The 24,030-nt window shown below is 47.3% G+C and overlaps 1 protein-coding gene and 1 non-coding gene across 2 annotated transcripts in view; one reads left to right on the forward strand and one right to left on the reverse strand.

Moving 5' to 3' along the window:
- Positions 1-1,509: 1,509 nt before the first annotated feature.
- Positions 1,510-1,591, reverse strand: TRNAS-GCU (transfer RNA serine (anticodon GCU)). The gene has a single exon. It is a non-coding gene; the product is annotated as a tRNA-Ser (tRNA).
- Positions 1,592-1,929: 338 nt separating this feature from the next.
- Positions 1,930-24,030, forward strand: part of LOC148442374 (outer kinetochore KNL1 complex subunit KNL1-like) — a 138,433-nt gene continuing 116,332 nt past the window's right edge. The window contains exons 1-4 of the mRNA XM_088464012.1: positions 1,930-2,018; positions 6,931-6,956; positions 19,803-19,842; positions 21,327-21,386. Of these exons, the coding sequence (XP_088320138.1) occupies positions 6,946-6,956; positions 19,803-19,842; positions 21,327-21,386 (111 nt within the window). The 5' untranslated portion in view covers positions 1,930-2,018; positions 6,931-6,945. The remainder of the gene's footprint in view (positions 2,019-6,930; positions 6,957-19,802; positions 19,843-21,326; positions 21,387-24,030) is intronic.

Genomic DNA, 24,030 nt, shown 5'->3' on the forward strand with positions numbered 1-24,030 from the left:
TATATATATACACATATAAATATGTATATATGTGTGTGCATTATATACATAAATATATGAGCATACATTACATATATACAGCGGGTAAAATAAGTATTGAACACATCAACATTTTTCTGTCATTGTACAAAAGCCTTTGTTGGTAATGACAGAAAAATGTTGATGTGTTCAATACTTATTTTACCTGCTGTATGTATGTATGTATTATATATGTATAATATATATATATATATATATATATATATATATATATATATTAGAAGAAAATACTTTGGCACTCCAAACAGGGCTGTAACTAGGGTAGTGCGACCAGTGTCATGGCACAGGGCACCGCATGGGGCAGGGGGTGCTGTTTGGGCCTGCCATTTTTCTGTTTATTATCATTCTCACTTGTAGCTTCCTCTTCTTTTACCCCCAGCATCTCCTGGCCTCTCCTATCTCTACCCAGGTCCTTCCCCATGAGGCCATGGCCCTTTTTCAGGTGCACTTTCTTATGTTCCTATTTAAAAAATGGGGGCGCCAATACTCTCTCTGGCACAGGGGACCAAAAAGTCTAGTTACGGCTCTGCAGCCCAGACATGTGGAGCACTTGATATATACTGACAGCCCACACACATGGGGCAATTTAAATAAATTAGCAGCCTACACACATGGGAGCAGGGGCGTATTAATAGGAGGGGGCCCATGTGCATTCCCCTTCTGGGGCCCCCTCCTTTCTCCCTAGTGTGTGCCCAGAGCGGCCTTTAAGCTCTTTTGCATGCCGCCACAAGCGCCCTTGGTGTCTTCAGCTCTTCCCAGTCAAACTGCCTATCCCTGCCTCGCACTGGTGAATTTAAGCCCGCCCAAGGGTGGCGTCAATCAATATGGCTGCGGTGAGCGCTAATCGCGGCACACTGCGTCATCTCCCCGACTCCTTGGGCGGGCTTAAATTTGCCAGCTGCGAGGCAGGGATAGGCAGTCTGACTGGGAAGAGCTGAAGACACCAAGGACACTGAGGTGGGTGGCTGCATGCAAAAGAGCTTAAAGGCCGCTGCCCCACCAGGTGAAGATAGAAGACCCTGGAAGTCCCTGGTGGGCGATGGCATGTAAAAGAGCTTAAAGGGCCACCGCCCACCAGGTGGAGACAACGGCACCTCTGAAGTTTGGGGAGGGAAGCTGCTCCCCACCCCTTGCCGCCCCCTTCCTACGTCCCTGGTTATCATTATAGTCAGTTGGCATTCCTTTTAGCAGACTGCCCCAGTGATATTTGGGGATCACACGTCATTTACTGGGACATAATGGGTCATGTGGCAGCTCATGGCTAGATAAATGATGTTTATTGCTAGACCTCACAGAAGATGTAGCAGCCTATTTTCCCTGCAGCCCTGTGCTCTCGGCTGTTTTCCCAAATCCAAATAATTAAAAGTCACTTTTTCAGTAAATGCCATGTCAGGGCAAAGAATACCACAAGCATTACCAGATGTATATAGGAGCAGTTCTGTGCAGAGTAAAAGAGCGGTGGAGATCTTACGACGAGGATGGGATTCGAACCCACGCGTGCAGAGCACAATGGATTAGCAGTCCATCGCCTTAACCACTCGGCCACCTCGTCACCCGCCGGCGACTCGTTCCACAGTTGTCTACATATAGTAAGTATCTCACTGCATACAGTTATCCTGTTTGGCGCTATGGAGTGAGCAGACGGCGCAGCAGGTTACACTGTCAGGGCGCAGTCACGCCCGGCAGCAGCCGTACATCAGTCATGTGTAGCATAGGGCAACGCTAGGAGCCGCGCTCTGTTCATTGCTGCTGCAGCGATCCGGTAAACAAACAGTGCAGACCCAGCAGCCTGAGTAGCAGGAACATAGTCCAATCAGCGTGGAGGGGCGGGGCCAGGGCTAGGGCGGCTAAATTTCAAAAAGGCTGAGGCAGCTCCGGTGTAACCGCTGCGGCTGTGTGATCATCCGGGTATTGGACACAGTGACCGGGGAACCTCCGAGCAGCAGGCCCCAGCCTTCCCTCTGTAGCCTTGTTCGCAGGTAGGTGTAATAACAACTCCATTACTAGTGATACGCATCAGCAGCAGGCTGCATTATCCCATAGACCTATCGTATGGCTACATTCCCTGTGTCTGTATAGGAGCCAGCTTGTCTCTATAATTGGGGTACTCCCAGTCCGTCCATATGCACTGACATGACTGTGGGAAGCCTGGGCACCCGTGGAGCTGGCTCCTATGTCTGCCTGTGGTGTTATATTGCATAAATAGTTTTTCAGTCTTGCATGCTGGTCTGACTCGGGGGTTGGTACAGGGTTCCAATAAGGATCAGACCCGGAACTTGCCCCTTTCATACTGCGAGGCGCTGACCCAGGATATTCCTGAGATGGCGCCACTCACACCGGAGCCGGGTCTGCAGTGACCTGGCGTTGCAGTGGACGCTTTGAAGTGATGTCCTCTCCAAACGCCACTGAAGCTGGCCAATCGGGCGGCATGCGGCACAGTCTGGGTCATTGTGACCTGGGTTGCACAGTTTACACTGCAGGATGCCACGGGAACGACCCCTGGCCGACCCTGCAAAGTACCCGAGTTGGATCCCCGGGTCCCTGGCCTGGGTGGATCCATTTACACAGACAAATCCTGGGTTGATGCGCATCAACCTGCGATTTTTAGGTCGGTGTAAAAGGGGTATCAGTTATCTTTCTACATTATCATGTACAGGCTGTTACATATTATTGTTTCCTGAACCCTACCCTCCTGTGAGGTGTATTTAAGAAGCCCTATCTGGTGATGATTGCTGTTCCCGCTGCATATAGGGCCTTTTGACACCTGACAAATGCTATTGGCAGTGCTCTCTGACTGTCTGGTGAGGGCACTAGTTAACGTTTTGGCGGTAACAGTACTGCTGCCATCCATTCCTCACTGTTGCCATCTCAGGGTGGTGATGGTGAAGAGTGGTAAAATAAAAAAACTGCTTTATTTATTTTACCCCCCACTGGGTTAAGCCGAGTTTTCTTTAAGTAAATGCACAAAGGGGACTTGCAGGGAGGTGTATTATTGTGGTACATATCGTGCTGCTAAAGTTCTCTTATCAAGGTGAAGCAGGAAACAATGGTGAGCTGTCCTAACATCTCAGCCGTCAGCGTGGGGGAGAGAAAACTACACCCTCCAGTGATATTGCTTCCGGCCCAGCACATGTGCGAGTTCTTGCTTAAAATGTTAGCTCTCTTTTGGCAAGGACGGTGCATGCGTGATAATACCTGCACCTCTGTTCTGTCAGGTACTACTGATCTCCCTACACATACCGGCAGGTAATCCTGCTGATATGTTAAAAAAAGATAAGCAACAGAAGTGTGCTTATCTTTTTATTTTGAAATGGCTGCATGGTTTCCGTAGACATACAGCAGTATGGTCCAATCAGGATCCTGGCTCCAGAATCCCATCCGCTGACATCCCAACGGCAAGTTTTAGGCTTGGGGTTAGGGTTGTGCACTAGGGGGAGGCTTAGGCTGCGGGACGGGAGGCTTATGGTTAGGTTGGGAGAAAGGTGGTTTAGGGGGAGGGTTAGGGTACTTGGCTGCAGACGTCGGGATGTGGACTATCTGGATGCTGCTGTTGGTTTGCTGACTGGCAGGATCCTGTACCCAACCCATGGAATTGTTTGATGTTTACAGATATCATAGAGTAAAGTGGTGTTCTCCCCACTAAAAAAATTCTGTTGCTGAAATTGACAGAGAATATAAATGATTTATTTTGCCATTTTAATAGGCCCTTAGCACTACTAGTATCTATATAATAATGTGGAATGACTGTTCTTTGTCAGGACTGTGGATGGGTTCACATGTACCTGCCACTGGTGCATGCTGCACTGAAGGGGTGGTCCAGCACAATCAGAAGTGCTGGGCTTGCCCCTGTGTTGTGTACAGAGGCCACTTTGTTGCATTTGTTTAAAAAGGTGGGAGGCATGGGGTTAGAAATACTGCATGTGTCTGATATCGTGCAGTGCTCTGGCACGCCTCAAGATAACTCTTGTGCATCTATGTATGTGTAAGGCTGATCATCTGACAGAAGAAAACAACATCATCAGCTATATGCTTCAGATTGAACTTGGGAGGTATAATTTAACAGTGCTCTACAAAACAGCAGTAAACTGGTGCTGCGGCATTCAAAAGGTGTTTTATAGGAGGGGAAATGGATGGGCCTTGTCCAGCTTTTCGGAAGTGTGACTGCCCTCCTTTTCATGTGTGCCCCTTTTGTCCTGATGCCCCCAACTTGAAAGGTTGGGATATATGTGTTAAGGGTTATTTGTGGCCCTGTTGAGGGAAAGCTCATGCATAAGGCCATATTGACTCTGCTGCTGATGGCAGGAGGCCTGTGTTGCAAAGTCCAAGCGCAGCATTCACTTTACATGAGCTACCTCTTACTGCACCAGCATGCTGCTGGATTGCCATCTACAAATAAGAAGTTAGATAAGCGCCAAAGGCACAGTGTTGTGTTACCCTGTTTCTCATCTAGGCAAAGGTATTCTTGAAGAAAAAATGTCTATTTTGGGATTAGAGAGTCACTCTATAGCAAGTTGAGTACAGTGCTTCCATGTTGCAGATTGCAGCACGGATATATAATGCACTTTACTCCTGTAATGAGGTCAATTCAATTAGCCATCAGTTGGTTCTCTGCACAAGTAAAGGCCCCCATACATCAGAGATTAATTGCAGCAATAATGCAATTTACAATCGATTGTGTATAAAAATCTTTCCCTATTTCAATCGATTGCTGATGTATGGGGGCCTTATGTTTGGCTATACACTGCCCAGGAAGTGGGCACAGTTTATGTGGTGCTGGGGTCTCCTGCTGTACCCACACTGTTCTGTAAAGTGATGGGGCATAAGGACTGAGCAGCATAAATCTATGAAACCTAAAGAATCTTATACCTTGGACCTGGAAATGAAATAGTTTGCAACTATGTTCTTAACCACTTTACTGTTTTGTTTTGTTTTTCCCAAGTGTTTTTTAACTTGGTCAGAAACCATTTTAAAAACATTTTAAATATTTTGGTTTAGCAAAATTGCCTGTAGAAGTGCCAGGCACCCCCACCCCCTTCTAGCACATGCTGGCAGTGATATTGGTGGTCAGACTGCTGCATAATTGCTGGAGAAAGAAGAAATCTCCTCTGTTACAGCTGGAGAATAGAGCACCAGATAGTCGCATGGGATGTGACTGTCCCAGTGAAAGCCCGGATGGCTGCTGTCACATGTCATGCGATCGCTCCAGGTAAGTGGTTAAGAATAATGGATAATTTTGTGGTGCAATATAGCACATTTTACACAGTATTGCAATTAAAAGACTTTACCAATCAGACTGCCTTACCACTGAACCATGTTGCAGATATTAGTAATATACAGGAAATTCCTTATTATTGCTGTTACTGAATTCACCAATAATTTGAGTAATATAGGCTAAAATCACTAGTTTCTTAACTTTTAGGTCATTCTACCTTAAATTATCTCAAAGATCGTCTGTTTATAAATCCTTATATATAGCTGCATCATAAATCTATCTCTTTAGAAGCACAGAGGACAGGTCAGGTCTGTGCTCATGCCTTTACACAATTAGGGACATGAGAAATTGAGAAAATAATTGAGTCAACTGCGAAGGAAGAGATGGCACATTACTCTGTAATCCTGTTATTGTGTTGCAGAGAGAAACAGGAAATAATGGTTTAAAAAACATTGTTACAAAATACAGTTACAATAACTAAATATATAATGTGCCAGTTCCACTACCTGTTTTGATGTTCATTTAATGTTCCATTAGGACTTTGAAGGCTATTGTTTCATATGAAAATAATATGACCGCTACATGATAGCATAACTGTCTAAATAATGTATATTTGTAAACCATAAGCAGTGCAGGGTTTTATAAATAATTCCTAATATAATATTACCTGACTTTCAGACTAATACAAATAATTTAATTAATTTTGTGAATTCCTTTGAACAAATTATAAAAATGTCAACAGTCAATATTTAGGAATAAAATTAATCATCATTTTTCACCACTTAATTTTATTATATAGTCACAGAGCCAATATGGGGATAAACCAAACACTGAAAAACATATAACGTTTTATTATAACTTTGTCATTTGTCTTAATAATGTGCCTACTCTGGATTATTATTTATTTAATTATTATTATTATTATTATTATTATTATTATTATGTTTTCTCGCATCCATATATTAACTGCAAATTGGTATCAGTGTTTGTGACTTTGAAGAGATGACCCCAAATTATCCATTAGAAGGGTTCTCCTCTTTGGGCACAAGTGTACCTTTGGATGACAAATGACTGCTATTGGCTTTTCATTTTTTTTTTCACAACTGTGCTATGAGGTCCACTTAGGAGCTGCCATTAGTTTGTTGCTAAGTTTGTGTACAGTGTTCTACATGATAGTAAGCCATTGCTTGTGTAACCAAGCATTTCACCTCAAAGATTAAATGCACAATTGTTTAGAGGCCTCTCTGTTGGGTTTATGTTGAAATGTAAGTTTTCTCGTCTTGGTTAACTCCAATGCAGTCGTTCTAATCTCCAGTACCACCATCAGGTCATGCTGTGGATATATTTAATCATGCACAGGTGAGTTGATCAATTTTGCTGGGTCAGTAATTATCCCACCAGCTTCCACTGTCAGAAATTCTCAAAACATGACCTGTTAAGGGAGGGTTAGGGTTAAGAATCACTGCTCCAACCAAAATAAATATTTTTGGTTGGTTTTTAAGCTGTGCCTCTGACAGATCCCTCATAACTTGTCATCAGCAGTATTCTGCTTTTTATATGCTTATGACAGCAGTGCAGCTTTAGCATTCTTGAAACTGCAGCACCAGATGATTTAGCCTATGTACGTGTATTTTTTTCCTATTAGTAATCATATGTATCTGTCTTTCCCCCTCCCCTAGATTGTCTTTCAAGAAATGGATGGCAAGTAAGTATATTGCAAGAACTCACAATATCTATATGTAATATACAGAATATATTTCTTTTTTTCTGGGTAATAGAGGGGACCCCTTTCAGCGCTCAAATAAGACTTTTCGCGAGCGCAACCATGTCCTGTCATTTTGACGGGCTGCTAACGTGTGTGTGTGTGTGTGTATAAAAAAATATATATTTCTACTTCAGGGTCCATAGGGTATCCACAGGATACCTTGAGGTATAGGCGATGACGTCAGACATCGGGCACCACAGAGTTATGGTTTTAGCCTCCCAGGATGCACTGGGGTCCCCCTCCTATACCCTGCCCCCGAGCAAAGGCAAATCAGTTTTGTAGGTGCCCGGCTCAGTCGCATCACCATTTAACAGAGGGGGGCTATTATGGCCCCTGAAGTTCTGTTAAGGCAGCTGTCTATGCTGTCGCTCCTCCACCCCGCTGGATCAGAACGCCGGTACTGATCCGGGGATGTTGGTGGGTGTCTGGGGTCACCACTGGCGGTGACCCCTGATTACCCAGACTGTGGCCGGATTCAAGAGCACAGGTAAGCGGCGGGGTCTCGCAGAGGGTACCCGCCGATCAACACAGTCCTAAGTCCCCAGGCAGGGGGCTCCCTGGGTACTGGCTGCACGTGGAGCCAAGTATTAACCTGCGCTTCCACAGAGGGTCGCGGCTGAGCGGCAAAGTCCGGTGTCCCAGGGGTTAATTGTAACCAGGGGAGCGCGCCTTCCCTGTCTCACAGCCGCCGCCCCCCCTCTGCAAAGTGCCTCTCCATAGAGGTCTTGCGGGCTGTGCCAGCGCTCCTCCCCTGGGCCCACCTCCTCTCTGCTCCTCGGGTGCCATTTTCTTGGAACTGTGCAAACGCTGCTGGATGCCAAATACAGGTGGCATTGTGCTCCGGGTCCACACGCATACCTCTCATTCGATTAAGGTCAGAGTATGCAGCACTGTTTCCTACCAGGCTCTGTCTGAGTAGTTCATCATAGTGCTGGTAGTGCAGAGATTTATTTCTGCATTGTATGTGACTTACTGCTAGCGCTGCTGCCTGTACTTTCACTTCTGACTGTCAGCCATTTTCCTATGCCTGTTCTACCTCTGCTAAAGCCCTTGCGGTGCTGTTGCAGGGTGTTCATTGCCTCACTGTAATAGCTTTTATCTGTGAGGTGAGTCACACACACTCCGTTACACTCATGTCTGACAGTGAACGTGATTTTCCTCTTCAGCTAAAGTGTACCACATGTAATGTACATGTAGATGGAAACTCTGAGGGGTTATGTAGGGCGTATTATCTTATATCACGCCCGATTTCTTTCACTGCGCCTGTGCTGGAACCACCCTGGGCTTGTTTTGCTTAAGGCACTTACAACTCTTGTGGGCCAGCTAGCGAGACCCCCTGCGTTCTCCCAGATGGGGTTGTCACCCATGCAGGGGTACCCCAGACAGTTGATGGTACCCCAGTGTCTCCTGCTTTCGCTCCCCAGGTGTTACAGGCTCCTGCGTGGGTGAATTCCTTGTCCAATATGGTGCGACAGCTGTCGACGTTTTACAGGGGGAGTCATCATTGCGGCCTTTAGTGTCTCAGGCAGCTCAGAATGAGGAGGATGATATGCAGTCTGATAATGGTGAGATTTTTGACTTTTCTGAGCAGGAGCCCCTCCGTACGAAGGAGGCGGAGTAGTCTAAGTCTAAAGAGTATATACCTGGCCTTATACGGGCAGTCCGTGCGGCCTTGGTTATTGAGGATGACTATCCCCCAGTGGCCAAATCCAAATACGCCTTCTTTAAGGATATTACTTAAGGGTGATGCCACTGTATTTCCTCTATCTGGTCAGTTAGTGGATCATTTAGAGAAGGCGTGGAAAAGTCTGGGTGAACGGTACCAGCCTCAAACGTTTCGCTTTTGCTTACCCCTTTGCGGATAATAATTTTTTTAAGTGGGAATCTCCTCTGCAAGTGGATTCTCATGTAACACGCCTAGTGAGGAGTGCTACCTTGCCCATGCCCTCCATGTCCTCCTTAAAGGATGCTACGGATTGCAAGGTTGAAATATACCTGAAATTAATTTATTCCCTTGCTGGAGGGGTGTCCAGACTGGCTATGGCTGTGTGTTCGGTGGCCAGAGCTATGTAGCGCTGGGCTGATAGTTTGGAAGCTTCTCTGGACACTGACTCTTCTGCAGAGCAGGTGGAGTTAGTGGGCAATCTCGGACTCAGCCACGTGGTATACAATCGGGAAGCCGGCTGCCAGATTCCCGACAGCCGGCTTACCGACTGCTTTATCTCGGCGTGGGGTAAATGACCGGCATCTATATCTAGACTCCTGTAATTTCCCCGACGCCGGGAGACGGGCGCCCGGCATCCAGACTGAAGGGATGCCGGGCGCCGCGGGGGGGGGAGGGTTAGGTTTTGGGCACCTGGGGGGGATTTAGGGTTAGGCACCCCCCCGGGAGGGTTAGGGTTAGGCTAGGGAGGGTTAGGCAGCGGGGAAGGGGGGGGGTTAGGGTTAGGCACAGGGGGGAGGTTAGGGTTAAGCACCCCTAAGGAGGGTTAGGGGGGGTTAGGTTAGATTAGTGGATACCTGCCTTACATGATCGGGATTTCCAGCGCTGTCGAGTTTCTGCTGCCGGGCTCTAATGTTTTGTCGGGCTGCCGCTGCCGGGATTCGAACTCCCGGCCATGCGGCAGCCGGGATCTCATACAGATTCCAGCCATGTACATTAATGAGGCAGCCTTGGATATGGGTCTCCTCACATCCAGAGTTTCCTCGGCAGCTGTGGCCGCTCGCCGCATCCTATGGTTGCGCTCTTGGAAAGCGGACGCAGATTCCGAGAAGGGATTGGAATGCTTGCCTTTTAATGGACAGGTCCTGTTTGGCCCTGATCAGGTCAAGATAGTGGCCACTGTGGCAGCAGCTAAGTCTGCATGTCTGCCATCGGCTACAGTCTCGTCAGGGTCTGGGTTTGTCCTTTCGGCTCTATAGGGCACAGGGTAAGTCCCAAGTGTAGTCCTTTCCGAGACAGGCCGGGCCCAAGAAGTCTGCCAAGCCCAAGAAATAGGCTTGGAGTACAAGCCGCCCTGCCCCCAAGTCTGACGATAAGCCTTCGGCCTGACGGACAGGGCCTCCCTTTGGGGGGATGCCAGAGTGGGAGGCCGCCTGCTTCGATTCGCCCAGTGTTGGTGCCTGACTACCAAGGACACTTGGGTACACTAGGTGGTCTCTCGGGGGTTTGCCCTCTTCTTCCGGCGCAGGCCCCCCCAGCAGGTTTTTCACAACAGGCCTTCCGTCAGATCAGAACAAAGCCCTGGAAAGTGTTGCACTCTATGCGCCAGAGTTATAGTGCCTGTTCCATTCTCCCAGAGGGGCATGGGTTTCTATTCCAATATTTTTCTGGTGCAGAAACCCAATGGGTCTTACTGACCCAACCTCAAATCCCTCAACAAATCTTTGAGGGTGCCTCTGTTTAGGATAGAGACCCTGCGTTCCATCATACTAGCGATGGAGCCTGGGGATTTCATGGTGTTGTTGGACTTTCAGGAAGCTTACCTGCATATCCCCATTTTGTACTGCAGGGTCCATAGGGTATCCAGGGTACCTTGGGGTATAGGTGATGACGTCAGACATCAGGCACCACAGAGTTATGGTTCCAGCCTCCTAGGATGCACTGGGGTCCCTCTCCTATACCCCGCCCCCTAGCCTCAGGCATTGTTTTCGTTGGTGCCCGGCTCTGAGTCACATGCACCTGTATCAGAGGGGGGTCTGTTAAGGCCCCTGAAGTTTCTTCGGGCAGCTGTGTCTGCACATTGAGTGTACAGCATGGACAGTCAGTACTGACGTCCATGTTGTCACTCCTCCACCCCACCGGTACCTGAACGCAGGTACCGATCCGGGGATTCTGGTTAATAACTGGGGTCACAGCTAGCGGTGACCCCGGTTACCAGGACTGTGCTGGTACTACGGGGCAAGGTAAGCGGCGGGGTCCCGCGGTGGGTCCCCGCTGGTCACAGTTCTGAGTCCCCAGGCAGTGGGCTCCCTGAGGACTGGCCGCAGCGTGGAGCCTGGTACTGATCCTGCGCTTCCACTACCCCCCTGGGACAGCGGGCCGTGGCGGTGCAGAAACGTCCGGCGTCCTGAGGGTTCAATGCAGACCATGGGAGCGCGCCTTCCCTGCACAGCAGCCGGAGCCTCCCCTGCTGCACACGTCCTTTCCACTGTGGACTGGCTTATGTGTAGGCGCTCCTCCCCCGGGCCCGCCTCCTTTCTGCTCCTCGGCGGCCATTTTCTCTAACTTGGCAAGCGCTGCTAGATGCTGATAGCGGTGGCATCGTGGTTCGGGTCCCCCCTGCATACCTCTCCTTCGGTGCAAGGTCTGTGAATGCAGCACTGTTTCCTACCAGGCTCTGTAGTCTGAGTAGTTGATCACAGCGCTGATAGTGCAGGATCATTCTGCATTGTATGTGACTTAATGCTAGTACTGCTGTCTGCTTTAATTTTCTACTGTCAGCCATTTTAACTATCCCTATTTTTCTCTGCTAAAGCCCTTGCGGTGCGATGTTGCAGGGTGTTATTGCCTCACTGTACAAGTGGTGTTTTGTGAGGTGTCACATACAGCTCAGTTCACTCATCATGTAAACGAGATTTTCCTCTGCGGCTAAAGTGTACCATATGTCAAGTACCATCGGCGGAGGGTGATGGAACTTCTGAGGGGCTATGTAAGGTGTGTTTTTTTTTTTTAATGTCACGCCCGATTTCTGTCACTGCACCTGTGCAGGAGCCGCCCTGGGCTTGTTTTGCTAAGGCACTTACAACCCTTGTGGGCCAGCTGGCGACGCCCCCTGCTTTGCCCCAGATGGTGTTTTCACAGCACTCAATGGTGTCATCTCCCATACAGGGGTGCCCCAGAGTCTCCCGCGCTCGCCCCCTCAGGTCGCACAAGAGCCGGCGTGGGTTAGTTCCCTGTTCACTACGGTGCAACACCTGTCGGATGTTTTACAGGGGGAGTCATCATTGCGGCCGCATAAGCGACCTTTGCTGTCTCAGCCTGCACAGTATGATCAAGATGATGTGTCGACTGATGACTGTTGTTAGACCTTTCTGACCAGGAGACTCTCCATACAAGAGAGGCGGAGTCTAAGGTATACATGCCAGGCCTTATACGTGCAGTCCGTACGGCCCTAGTTATTGATGAGGACGACCCCCCCTGTGACTAAATCGAAATATGCTTTCTTTAAGGATATTAAGGGTGATGCCACTGTTTCCCCTATCTGGTCAGCTAGTGGACCATTTAGAGGAGACGTGGAAAACTCTGGGTAAGTGGTACCAGCCTCAAAGATGTTTGGCCGTCTCGTCCTCTTTTGTGGATAATTATTTCTCAAAGTGGGAAACTCCTCCACAAGTGGACTTTTATGTCACACGCCTTGTGAAGAGTGCTACATTTCCTATGCCCTCAATGTCCTCCTTAAAGGATGCTACGGATCGCAAGGTTGAAATATGCCTGAAGTCCATTTATTCCCTTGCTGGGGGAGCGTCCAGACCGGCTATGGCCGTGTGCTGGGTGGCTGGAGCCATGGAGCGCTGGGCTGATAGATTGTAGGCGTCTCTGGACACTGACTCGTCACCTGACCTGGTGGAGTTAGTGGGTAATCTAAGAGACTCTGCTACATGCATTAATGAGGCAGCCTTTGATATAAGTCTCCTTGCTTCCAGGATCTCCTCGGCAGCAGTGGCTGCTCGCCGTTCCTTATGGTTGCCTTTTTGTAAGGCGGATGCAGATTCCAAAAGGGGTTTGGAATGCTTGCCTTTTAATGGACAAGTCCTATTTGGGCCTGATCTGGACAAAATTGTGGCTACTCTAGCGGCGGCCAAGTCTGCCATCAGCTATGGTCCCATCAGGGTCGGGTTCGTCGTCCTTACAGAACCCAGGGTAAGTCCAAGGTACAGTGCTTTCCGAGACTGACAGAAGCCAAGAGAACTGCAAAGCCGAAGAAACAGGCTTGGAGTACCAGACGTCCGGCTCCCAAGTCAGATTACAAGCCTTCAGCCTGACAGAGGCGGGCCTCTTTGGGGGACCCCAAAGTGGGAGGCCGACTTCTTCAATTTGTCCAGTGTTGGCGTCTGACCGCATCAGACATTTGGGTAAGACAAGTAGTTTCTCAGCGGTGCGCCCTCTCCTGCCGGCGGAGGCCTCCGAGCCGGTTTTTCACCACATGTCTTCAGTCCAATGAGGACAAGGCCCTGGAGTACCAGAAAGTATTGCATTCTATGCTCCAGGCTGGGGTCATAGTGCCGGTTCCTTTCTCCCATAGGGGATTGGAGTAATACTCCAATCTTGTTCTGGTACAGAAACCCAATAGGTCCTACCGGCCAATACTCAACCTCAAATCCTCAACAAATTTTTGAGGGTTCCCCGGTTCAGCATGGAGAACCTGCGTACCATCATCTTAGCGATGGAGCCTGGGGATTTCATGGTGTTGCTGGATATTCAGGATGCTTACCTGTATATCCCTATTGTCTCAGCGAACCAGCGTTTCCTCAGGTTTGCAGTGGTCAACGACCATTTCCAGTTCAGGCTCTGCCTTTTGGTCTGGCCACAGCGCCTCGAGTGTTTACCAAAATTATGGCAGGTATGGCAGCTCACCTGCGGATGCAGGGGGTTCACTTGTTACCCTATCTGGACGACCTCCTGTTGGCGGAGTCTCCAGAGAAACTTCAGTGCCATCTGCAATTGACAGTCTGTGTTACAGAATCACGGCTGGCTGATAAATTGGAAGAAGTCCTCCATGATGCCATCAGAGGATGCTCCATTTAGGAGCTCTGTTGGACTCCCAACATCAGAGGATTTTTGTGGTGGAGGAAAAGATCTCTGCGTTACAGGCAAAGGTTTGCATTTGCCTGTGGAGTTGCCGGGTGTCTAGTCACTCGGCAGTGAGGTTACTGGGTTCCATGGTGTCTGTTTGACATGGTGGAGTTCGCCCAGTTCCTCTCAAGACCTCTGCAGAAGTTGATCCTCTCCAGATGGAAAGGATTGCCCCAGCGGATAGAGACACAGTGGTGCTTTCCCCAGAGGTACGTCTGTCTCTGGCCTGGTGGCTGCAGACGGCTCACCCGAACAGGGGGCACCTCTATTGGATTGTGTCCTTCTGACGACGGACGTCAGTCTCCGAGGCTGGGGAGCAGTGACTGGTCCTGACTTCCAGGGAAGGTGGACGTCAGCAGAAGCTGCTCTTCCAATAAACATATTGGAACTTTGGGCAGTGTTCAAGGCTCCCCAGCAAGCAAGACAGGTCCTGCACGGAAGACCCATGCAAGTACAGTCAGACAACGCCACCACGGTGGCTTACGTAAACCAAAAAGTAGGGACCCGCAGTCAGGCGGCTCTGACAGAGGTGTCCCGCATTCTAGCTTGGCGGAAGGCAATCTCACTGCAATATCGGCAGTGTTCATACCAGGAGTCCTCAACTGGGAAGCAGACTTTCTCAGCCGTCAAGACATGCATCCAGGAGAGTGGTCTCTTCACCAGGAGGTGTTTCAGCTACTGATGAACAGGTGGGGCCTTCCAGAAATAGATCTCATGGCCTCCCGACACAACAACAAACTGCCGGTGTTTGGGTCAAGAACTAGAGATGCAAGGGCTTGTCGAGTGGTTCGGAAATTCAAGCAAGAAGGAGGCACGCTCCTGCTTATAGCTCCAGCATGGCCCAGACGGCACTGGTACTCAGACCTTTTGAGTCTCTCGGTAGACATTCAAATGCTGCTGCCTCAACGTCAAGACCTGTTATCTCAGGGTCCTTGTCATCATCCGGACCTGGGTCGGTTGTCTTTGACGGCGTGGCTATTGAGACTGCCCTCTTGAGGACCAAGGGTTTTTCCAGCTCTGTAGTTAATACCATGGTAAGAGCTTGGAAACCCTCATCTGCAAGAATTTACCATCGTGTGTGTGGCATACTTTTCAGTGATGTCGCCCTAGAGGCTATGATCCTCAGGTGTTCTGGATATCCAGAGTATTGGCTTTCCCACAGGCAGGCTTAGATCACTGGCCCAGATTCAGAGCCGGACGCTCTGACAGAGCGCTCGCTCTGAATCAGGGCCGTCCCTCCATTTTGGAGCGGCCTTCTGGCCACCCACAGTTATAGCGAGCGGCCAAAATGATGGTCGCAATGGTCAAGACCATCGCGACCATCGGGCTTGCGATGAGACCCTGTGGTAGGGTCTCGCTGCCGCAAGCCCTGGAGTGCTTTTGGCTCTGACATCACTAGTGATGTCAGTGGGGCCGGCCCCAGACGGTAGGCGTTCCCACCACAGGGGGCGTGCTGTCAATCAACAGCGGGACCCATAATGATGGCTTGGCCAACGTTATTCGGGTCTCGCGTATGCGCACGACTGAGCCGCCTTCGTCGTGCGCATGTGCACTTGGACAACATCGACCCGCTTGCGAGCGCTCGCTAGCGGGTCTGAATCAGGCCCACTGTCTTCGCCTTGCTTCTCTAAAGGTGCAGGTATCTGCCCTGTCAGTATGGTTTCATCGTAGGATTGCTACGCTTCCTGATGTCCGCACCTTTTATGCAAGGTGTGCTACGCATTCAGCCTCCCTTTGTTCCACCTGTGGTGCCTTGGGATCTGGCTGTGGTCCTACAGGTTCTTCAAGGACCGCCATTTGAACAATCTGGCTCAGTGGATTTGAAATGGCTTACGATTTAAGACTGTATTCTTTCTGGCCATTGCCTCGGCCAGAAGGGTCTCTGAATTGGGGGCTCTTTCATGTCAACCTCAATTTCTCATTTTTCATAGAAACGGGGCTGTGCTTCGCACTCGTCCTGGTTTTTTCCCGAAGGTGGTATCTAGTTTCCACATCAACGAGGAAATTATTGTGCCGGCCTTTAATTCACCGGATCTTTCGGTTGGTGAGGCCACCTTAGATGTGGTGCGGGCCTTAAAACTTTTGACCGCACAGCTTCTTTTAGGAAGTCTGACTTTGTTTGTCCTTTATGGCTTCTGGGAGAAGGGTTGGCCTGCCACTAAGCAAATGTTGGCAGGATGGATTTGCCTGGCTATTTCTGAAGCTAATTTTCATGAAGGCCTTTGTGTTTCATCTTCTGTTAGGACTCATTCCACTAGGTCTGTGGGTCCTTGGTGGGCAGCTAGACGTGGCGTCTCAGCGGTTCAGCTTTGCAAGGCAGCCACGTGGTCATCTGTCCATACTTTCGTACGGTATTATGTATTTGATACCTACACCTCTCAGGATGCTTCCTTCGGGCGGCGGATTCTCCTTTCAGCACAGGAGCATCCCCACCCTTAAAGGATACTGCTTTGGGACATCCCCAAGGTATCCTGGGGATACCCTATGGACCCTGCAGTAGAAAATAAGAGCTATGGTAAGAACGTACCCTTGTTATCTCTTTCTAAGAAGTCCATAGGGTTCCACAGGACTCCCGCCCTGTCGCACCTGTACTGCAGATGGGCTTTGTTCTGGTCACCGGTTTTTCCATCTCCTTCTGGTGAGAATGTGATTTCTTGTGTGTTCCAGACTTTCTTCTCACTCTTTTCTCCTCCAGCCTATGGCTTGTAACGTAACTGGGTGCCTGAGGCTCGGGGGCGGGGTATAGGAGAGGGACCTCAGTGCATCCTGGACCCCAGTGCTTCCTGGGAGGCTGAAATCATAACTCTGTGGTGCCTGATGTCATCACCTATACCCCAAGGTATCCTGTGGAACCCTATGGACTTTGTAGAAATAGAGATAACAAGGGTAAGTTTTTACCATAGCTCTTATTATCTTAACGCATCAGCAATTCCTCAGGTTTGCAGTGCTCGACCAACATTTTCAGTTCCAGGCACTGCCCTTTGGTAAAGACTCGAGGCACTGTTGCCAGACCAAAGTCATGGCGGTAATGGCAGCCCACCTGCGTATGCAGGGGGTCCGCTTGTTGCCTTATCTGGGCGACCTTCTGTTTGCAGGGTCTCCAGAGGTGCTCCAGCTTCTTCTGCAACTGACCATCTCAGTATTGCAGAATCACGGCTGGTTAATAAACTGGAAGAAATCCACCCTGGTTCCCTCGCAGAGGATGCTCCATCTAGGGGCCCTGTTGGACTCTCAACAATAGAGGATCTTTGTGACTAAGGAAAAGATCTCTGCATTACAGGCAAGGGTGCGCAGTTGCCTTCAGAGCTGTCGAATGTCTATTCACTCAGCGTTGAGGTTACTGGGCTCCATGGGGTGACTTTTCGACATGGTGGAGTATGCCCAGTTTCACTCCAGACCTCTGCAGCAGTTGATCCTCTCCAGATGGAATGGGTTGCCCCATTGGATAAAGACACAGGCCATGGTGCTTTCTCCGCAGGTTCGTCTGTCTCTGGCCTGGTGGTTGCAAACGACAAACCTGAACAGGGGACTTCCCTTTTGGGTGGCATATTGGGACCTTCTAACGACTGACACCAGGCTCCGAGCCTGAGGAGCAGTGACTGGTCCACACTTGTTCCAGGGCAGGTGGACCTTGGCAGAATCTGCGCTTCCAATAAATATCTTGTAACTTCGCATCGTATTCAGTGCTCTCCAGCAATCAAAACATGTTCTCCATGGAAAACCTGTGCAGGTACAATCTGACAACGCCACCACGGTGGCTTACATAAACCGCCAAGGAGGAACCCGAAGTCGGTCAGCAGTGTTCATCCTGGGAGTCCTCAACTGGGAAGCAGACTTTCTCAGCCGTCAGGACGTGCATCCGGGAGAATGGTCTCTTCACCAGGAGGTGTTTCAACTCCTGGTGGACAAGTGGGGCCTTCCAGAGATAGACCTCATGGCCTCTCGACACAACAACAAGCTGTCTGTGTACGGGTCAAGAACAAGAGACGCAGAGGCTCTTCTGGTAGACGCTCTGTCGTTCCGGTGGACCTTCCAGTTTGCGTACCTCTTCCCTCCGTTCTCCCTTCTTCCTTGAGTGGTTCGGAAATTCAAGCAAGAAGGTGGCACACTCCTGTTGGTAGCTCCAGCGTGGCCCAGACGTCACTGGTACTCAGACCTTCGGAGTCTCTCCGTAGACACTCCGATGCTGTTGCCTCTATGCCCGGACCTGTTGTCACAGGGTCCTTGTCATTACCCGGACCTGAGTCGTCTGTCTTTGACGGCGTGACTGTTGAGACAGCCCTCTTAAGGTCCAGTTTTTTTTCCAGTATGGCATACTTTCTTTGAATGGTGTCGCCCTAGAGCTATGATCCTCAGGTGTTCTGGAAATCCAGAGTGTTTGCTTTCCTATAGGCAGCTTAGATCATGGTCTTCGCCTTGCTTCTGTGAAGGTGCAGGTTTCTGCCCTGTCAGTGTGGTTTCAACGTAGGCTTGCTACTCTTCCTGATGTCTGCACCTTTATGCAAGGTGTACTTCGTATTCAGCCTCCCTTTGTTCCACCTGTGGCTCCTTGGGACCTTGCTGTGGTCCTGAGGGCTCTCCAAGGACTGCTGTTTGAACCAGTGGGCTCAGTGGATTTGAAATGGCTTACAGCTAAGACTGTATTCCTTCTGGCCATTGCTTCGGCCAAAAGGGTCTCAGAATTGGGGGCTTTCTCATGTCGACCTCCCTTTCTCATAGGGACAGGGCGGTGCTTCGCACTCGCCCTAGTTTCCTCCCGAAGGTGGTATCTAGTTTCCACATCAACGAGGAAATCCTAGTGCCAGCCTTTAATTCACCAGACCTCATGGTTGGTGAGGCCACCTTGGGTGTGGTGCAGGCTCTAAGGATTTATGTTGACCACACTAATTCTTTTAGGAAGTCTGACTCCTTGTTTGTCCTTTATGGCTTCTGTAAGGAAGGGTTGGCCTGCCACTAAGCAAACTTGAGCAGGATGGATTCGCATGGCAATTTCTGAAGCTTATATTCATGAAGGCCTTCCTGTTCCATCCTCTGTTAGGGCTCATTCCACTAGGTCTGTGGGTCCTTCGTGGGCAGCTCGACGTGGTGCCTCTGCGGTTCAGCTTTGCAAGGCAGCCATGTAGTCTTCTGTCCATACCTTTTTGTGAGGTATTATGCATTCTATACATTCGCCTCTCAGGACGCTTCCTTCGGGCGGCGGATTCTCCTTTTCAGCACAGGAGCGTCCCCACCCTTAAAGGATACTGCTTTTGGACAACCCCAAGGTATACTGTGGATACCCTATGGACCCTGAACTAGAAAATATGAGATGGTAATAACTTACCCTTGTTATTTCTACGAAGTCCATAGGGTTCCAGAGGACTCCCGCCCTGTCGCACCTGTACTGCAGATGGGCTCTGCTCTGGTCACCGTTTTTTCCGTCTCCTTCTGGGGAGAATGTGATTCTTGTGTGTTCCAGAACTTTTTTTTTTTCTTATCTTTCTTCTACAGCCTATGGCTTGTTACGTAACTGATTTGCCTTGGGTAGGGGGCGGGGTATAAGAGGGGGACCCCAGGTGCATCCTGGGAGGCTGAAAACTTAACTCTGGTGCCCGATGTCTGACGTCATCGCCTATACCCCAAGGTATCCTGTGGAACCCTATGGACTTCGTAGAAATAGAGATAACAAGGGTAAGTTCTTACCATATCTCTATTTCACCCCCACTGATATTTTCCAGGCATGTTTAACGCAATCCAAAAGAGCACACAACTTACAATTTCATTAAGGGAATGTAGGCAATCCTTACATTCTCTAAATTGTACTAGTATTATATATGATTGTAGAATCTGATCAGTTGCCGATTATATATCTTTTTTGCATTAAGCCGGCAGTAGTTTTCATTAATGTTCCCATTAGTGTCTCTCCTAAGTGATAATTACTGCTGTTGGTGCTTTTTAAAAAAAAAAGAGGTAGTTCTAAAACGGTTATGTAATAATCTCTCTCTCTCTAGTGATCTGACTGAACGCAGACGTCTTAGGAGACTTTCTTCGGTAAATCTGAGTTAATTACTTTTAAGTTGCAATTTATGTCACTGCAAAGGTTAAGGGGTCTATGTATTAATAATTGCGGTACTGCAGCAATTAACTGTCCAACTCGCCGGGAACATTTTCAATAAAAATATCCTGGCCATGTACTACCAGGTACTCGCAGGGACAGTGGTTGTGGTAACCGCTGTCTCCACGAGTTATATCCCTGGCATTTAGGAGGTCTTTCACAGAAGTAAAAGACTTCCCCGGGGGAAGCTGACACTGCCAAGCATACAGCATCAGCTTTCGGAACTGGCTGGGGGCTGCGGGGGAGAGCCACCATAGGCAAATAGTAGTTTACACCATCTGAAGATGGTGTAAACTACCGGTGCTAAACTCCAGAAAGCTTAGCTTTTTCGAGTTTAGTACATAATGGTCAGATCGTAGTCCCCATTGATGATAGGGACTGCGATCTGCAGTGCTAATTAGTACTTTGCCAGAGATGTCTGTGACATCTCCTGCATTGTACTATTAGTACAAAGTAACAATATACAATTATGCAGAAACTGCATTTTATGTGACAAACTGTTTGGCACATAGGCCACTAAATATCAATCGAATTAGTGGGCACTGTTGATGTATTTGTAAACCTTTGGTGCTTTCCCTAGTGCTCAATGTACTTTGTCCAAAGAAAGCATTTCCACCATCCAATAAAGTTTCATTTGTACACATCATCTTGTAGCTTTTTAAAACTGCACTTACACTTTTTGTAACGATAAAACAAAAATAAGGTTTAGACTTGCCAGGCAGAGTAGTTTTTTGTTATTGCTTCAACATACTATAAAAAAACTGATCCATGTATACACTTGTTTCTAATTTTGGGGCATTAAAATTAAATAGCTGTCTATTGGTTATATAGCCTTTAGTGAAAACTACAGCAACATTTGAAGTTATACATTAAATTTCAATTAAGGATGTCCAAAGTTGCACATGGTTTACTGCCGATTGTGGCATAATCCATCTATAAACACCTGACAGAATAGCACAAGTCATCTGAATCCTGGTGCATCCTATAAATATTCACAATATAGTTTTACACTTTAAAGGCTAGATTACCTAACCATGGATAGGCCGTATCTGTCTTATAGAGGTGATCCTTTGTTTATATAGTGCCACAAGATATGTGCAGCACTAGACAGTGATGAGAATACTATGACATAAATATTACTCTTTCATAAGATAACCATAAACACAATGATTAAACAAAATACAGTGAAGAAGCAAAGGGTAGGTTAGAGAACCTGTCTGTTTTGGTTTACAATCAAATATTAATAGTCATATTGAAGTAGAACTGCAAAACTGCACTCACTAGCCGTCTAGGAAAATAATCATGTCGCTTGCTTTTATGAAAGTGGTGTGTGAGAAATTTGGTTTTCCAATGTAGGATTTGTGGTTTCTCGACCTTGTCATTTAATGTTTTGTATATGGTTTGTTTGTTTTTTATAAAGATCTTGAAAGCACCACGGAGTCCCCTTAGAGATCTTGGATATGGAAATGAGCTTTATCAGGTCAGTTTTCCATGTCTGTCAAACTGGACAAGTTACTTGTGAACTTTGGTTCGCTGTTCAGGCTGTATATACACTAAAGTGTGACCTAAAAATTAAATGGTACTATACTGAAAGCATGCTGTGGTAACAATTACTTTTGTTACTGTAAAATAAATAAAGGAAACTGCAATTTCATCAGAATGGTAAGATTAGAACGGCAAACACGTTACCATTTCTTAATGTGTTAATTCTGCCCCATTTCTGATAAATCTGATGCTGTACACTTTGTACTCGTCTTAAAGGGAAAGTGAGTTATTCATATTTAACTACACAATTCACCCTTATAACCTAGTAATGACAGAATTATTTGTACCCTGATGTTCTCATGGGGAACTGCCACTTATTAACATCTAGGATTCTATTGTTTAGAACTTTGCCCTTGAATATTAGCGCTTCCTATTGTGACCTTAAAGTGTTGAAAAAGTTGCTGCCAAGAAAGCGAAGACTGTGCCAGTACTTCAAAGATCTAAAGGGTAAAATGGCTATTTGGCTGCGCTAATGCAACAACGTTATCAATTTTTACAAAGTTTTAATAATGTGTTCATTTATTTCAGATAAACAAAGTGTGTGTGTTTATATATAAATATATATTCACAATACACATTAAAATAACAATAAAATATGAGTGAAAAAAATATATTAAAGTAGAAATAAATGCAGAAGATAAATAAAAATACAAAAACACTCAGGGGTATGATCCTAAGCTTTGTTTGAAGAGCCTATACATATGAAAATGCATTAAGGGCTTATGTTATAATTGATCTGGTTTGATTGGTAAAAAGAACAATGTAACTGTATTGTTTGTGCATTTGCACATAAGTTATTCATAATTCACCAGTCAGTCACTGGATATATATAAAAACTGTCAATTGGATTGACATCCACGATATCTAGTCATTTGTTGTAAAGCTCATTAGTATGAGGTGGCTGAAATAATTTTGTATTCCGGCATAATAGAATATACTTTTGCATGAACGAATAAAAGAGCTCACCCACTTGGTAATGACAGGGTCGCATCAGCGGAGTGTCCCTCCTTCAATTAGGTTCCAAGAAAAGGCTGCAGACAAGCCAGTTGGTATGAAGGAGCTGTAAGTTCTATTTTCCTTTATAGGTATGGTAATTAAGTTGTCTGTCCGGCTGCTGTGTTTTAGATTGCCGCAATCTCACTGCAAGACCTTTTGCTTGTGTAATATAGGAATGGGTAGCCGGTCAGGCTTCAAAGGTGCAGATGTTTTGACTGTACACCACAGAGTCGTAGGACTCCAGAAGAGCCAGAGCCTGTGCAGTGGTGCTGGTCCGTTCTTAGTGTCCTGGCAAGGTAAATTCAGCCTTGTGTTAAAGCTAAATGACTGGATGATTAGAAACTTGCTCAACGCGTTTCTGTGTTCCCACACCTTCATCAGGAGCGTGATTTTGGGAGACAAGTCAGTCTCTTTATGTGATCCAGAATTTATTTGCATAATTGGGATCATTCTCCGCTGTGAAATTGATCACCGTCTGGAACTAATTATGAAGCTCTGAATTTGTTCAGAAGCACGGTAAAAAATGTGCAACTCTGTATCAACCTTAATAACCCCTTATTTAAACCTTTCAATCTACACAATGTTACAATCAATCACTGTGGTGTCATAACCAGAAAGGAGAACATTTTACATATTAATTAAAAAGGGTTTATTTATTTCTATTCCCATTTGTTTAGGGATTTTGGAGACATCTTCCACAGAAGTGAAAGACTTCTCCGGGGGGAAGCTGCCGCTGGTCATGTACACAGTGCCAGCTTCCGGGGCCGGACGGGGGCTGCAGGGGAGAGATCAAAAGATCGCTCTCCTGCTCCTGGAACCCCCATAGGCAAACAGTAGTTTACACCATCGGAAGATGGTGTAAACTACCGGGGCTAAATCATAAAAGCTTTGCTTTATTAGGTGTTTAATACATAGGGGTCAGATCGTAGTCCCCATTAATAATAATTGAGGCTCCGATCTGCAGCGCTAATTAGCACCTTGCCGGAGATTTCTGTGAGATCTCCTGCGTTGTGCTATTAGTTGATAGTAACAATATATAAAATTATACAGGAACTGAAGTTTCTGCATAATTTTATGTAAAAAACTGCTTGATACATAGGTCCCTTAGTAGTAATTGAAGGTGGCTAAAGTGTGAGTGGTTTTTATGAAGCCGTATTATGCACCTGCAATAAGAAACTGGCATTTCTGCACAACTACTGATGAGTGTAGTATGGCTGAAACACTGCAGAAATCTTACCAGTCAACTGCTGCCAGCCATGGGTGGTGGTCTACTGATTCTGGAAGACTCTCCTTTGACTAGAGAGGACTTTTCTATGTTTAATATGCAGATCCACCTCTGTAGGGAAAAATTATGCTTTTGTAGAAATGGGGGCTGCTCCTTTATTATGAAATGCTACAGCTAAGATTTTCTAGCAAAAGCTCCCACATGCATGATGAGTACTAAGACATAATCTATTTAAATAAAGCATTTTATATTTTGGAATGTGGTGTTTTGTTTTTTATCCACTTGGTAGAAAGTCTTTTCCATATTATAAACAAATGGATCAGAAATGGATACTTTTCGGGTATAAAAGTTCAGAAGA

Source organism: Taudactylus pleione, unplaced genomic scaffold, assembly GCF_031769625.1.
Source record: "Taudactylus pleione unplaced genomic scaffold, aTauple2 ptg001562l, whole genome shotgun sequence".
NCBI classification, from domain to species: Eukaryota; Metazoa; Chordata; class Amphibia; order Anura; family Myobatrachidae; genus Taudactylus; species Taudactylus pleione.